This window comes from Microcebus murinus, chromosome 4 (assembly GCF_040939455.1).
Source record: "Microcebus murinus isolate Inina chromosome 4, M.murinus_Inina_mat1.0, whole genome shotgun sequence".
Lineage (NCBI taxonomy): Eukaryota > Metazoa > Chordata > Mammalia > Primates > Cheirogaleidae > Microcebus > Microcebus murinus.
In genome coordinates, this window is record NC_134107.1 from 57,149,840 (window position 1) to 57,152,139 (window position 2,300).

Sequence of the window (2,300 nt, forward strand, 5' to 3'; positions counted from 1 at the left end):
AGGTATAGAAATAGAAATGGAAATATACAATTTCTCAACATTTCTAAGGAGGTAAGGGGGTCATAAGATAAAAGTCGGAAAAATGCATTTTGGATGATGCATTTGTATTAAGTGTGTGAGGCCTTGTCTGAGAAGTCCGGTTGTGTTATCAGATTAACAGGGAGTTATCTAGCATGTAAGTTTGCATGGGTCAAGGCAAACGAGTAAGAAATACAAATCACTAATCTCACCTCTTATTTGCTTTGTTCTTGCTCATATTTCTTCCACTATGGTGGGCCTTGGGATGGGGAGTTCAGAGAACAGAATCTATCATCATTATTCTCTCCTTTGTCTTAGGACTATGTTTAGGCATAAGTTGGGTATCTCTACCTTAACAATATATGTATCCCCAGCCACTATCACAGACTTGGCTGAATTACTAAATAAATGAGTAATTCACATACTTATTGTAAACATAAGCTACGTCTATGCACAAAAAAATTGTGTGTTGTATAAAGAAAAGTCAGAAGACGTGTCCCATTCAAATTGTGTAATGAGAGGAATTGACTTTGAGGATGGATTGGCAAAAAGTCAATATATAGACTGGCTTAGTCAGAAAAAATTAGGGTAATCAGATCTGTCTCACATGGAACCAGCAGCCCTGGAATGTTGCAAACTACTCAACTCTTGAGAGTGTTTAATCAGAAGCTGGACACTACCTTTCAGAATGACTGAGGAAAGATTCCTACGTTAAACGTACTATCCGTCCTCACATGGGTCCTGAGTGGGATAGTTCACCAAAATCCCAATGACTTAGGATAGAAACTCAGATTTTTCAGTCTTGTCTTTAGCAAATGAACTTGGAGCAGTTTAGTGTCTTTAGGTGAAGTCACCAGGAGGCCAGTGGATCCAAGACTGTGTCAAATTACTGCTAGAAGTTGAGAAATCTGTGAAGGGTTGGTAAAATCAGCACTGCGTCTAGAGGCTATCAGAAGACAGACGCATGAATTCTAAATACATTAGTGGCACTGAGTTTCAGAACATCATTATTTTTTTCATTATGCCAGGAAAAACCTAAACATGGAGATTCTCGTAGCCCGTCACTGCCTCATACCCTACCCAAACTGCAGCATGCAACCCACCCAGTTCTTTCTCCACCCATCCCTGTCTCTTACACATCCTTTCTCAGGAACAGTTCTAAGACTCGCTCACGAATCTGCTTGGTCTTGACACCGTAGATGATGGGATTGATCATAGGTGGGAAGAGCATATAGAAATTGGCAAGAAGAATGTGGACATGTGGAGCAGCCCGGCGGGCCACACGGTGCATGACTGAGGAGATGACCACAGGTGTATAGAAGGCTAAGATGGCACCGATGTGAGACACACATGTCCCAAATGCTTTGTAGCGTGCTTCCTGAGAGGCAAGCTGTAGAACTGCCCGAAGGATAAACACATAAGACAGGATAACAAAGAGCAGGTCCAACACTCCAATAAACATGGCCACAGCAATGCCATAGATGTTGTTGAAGCGAGTGTCCCCACATGCCAGTCTCACCACTGCCATGTGTTCACAGTAGCAGTGGGCAATCGCTGAACCTCGGCAGTAGTGGAAGCGTCTCAGCAGAAAGGGAAGTGGAGTCATTAGTGTCACGGCCCTGGCCACAGCAGCCATGCCAATCTTGGTGATCAGGGGCCCGGTCAGGACCGTGGTGTAGTGCAGTGGCTTGCAGATGGCCACGTAGCGGTCAAAGGCCATGGCCAGTAGCACTGCTGACTCCATGATGGAGAAGGAGTGAAGAAAGAACATCTGGACCAGACAGGCATAGAAGTTGATCTCTTGATCTTTGAACCAGAATAAAGCAAGCATTTTGGGCACTGTTGAAGAGGAAAGGACCAGGTCAATGGTTGCCAGCATGGCCAGAAAGAGGTACATGGGCTCATGGAGAGCTGCATCAGCCTGAATGATGAAGAGAAGGGTGCAGTTTCCAAGCAGGGCCAATGTATAGGCTGAGCAGAAGGGGATAGAGATCCAGAGGTGCAGGTGCTCCAGGCCCGGGATCCCCATCAACAAGAAGAACGCTGGATGGGTGGCGGTGATGTTGACAGCTGACATGGCCACTAGGAGTTCTCTTTCTCCTTATCTGCTTCCACAGGACCCTTCCAGAGCATATCCAGTATCAAAATTACACTGCTGAAATGTGGGAAGATTAGCCCTTCCCAGCCCTTCTTTTAGACCTTAAAAGAAATTGGAGAATAATCCTAATGTGCATGATAAAACATTATGTGTGGTCCTTGCCTTCAAAGTGCTGGTAAAATCA

At 44.8% G+C, this 2,300-nt stretch overlaps 1 protein-coding gene across 1 annotated transcript; it reads right to left on the bottom strand.

Moving 5' to 3' along the window:
* Positions 1 to 1,150: 1,150 nt before the first annotated feature.
* LOC105871389 (olfactory receptor 52K1-like) lies at positions 1,151 to 2,095 on the bottom strand. Its single transcript, XM_012764691.3, has one exon. The coding sequence runs from the start codon at positions 2,093 to 2,095 to the stop codon at positions 1,151 to 1,153; it is 945 nt and encodes a 314-aa protein (XP_012620145.2).
* Between the last annotated feature and the right edge of the window lie 205 nt (positions 2,096 to 2,300).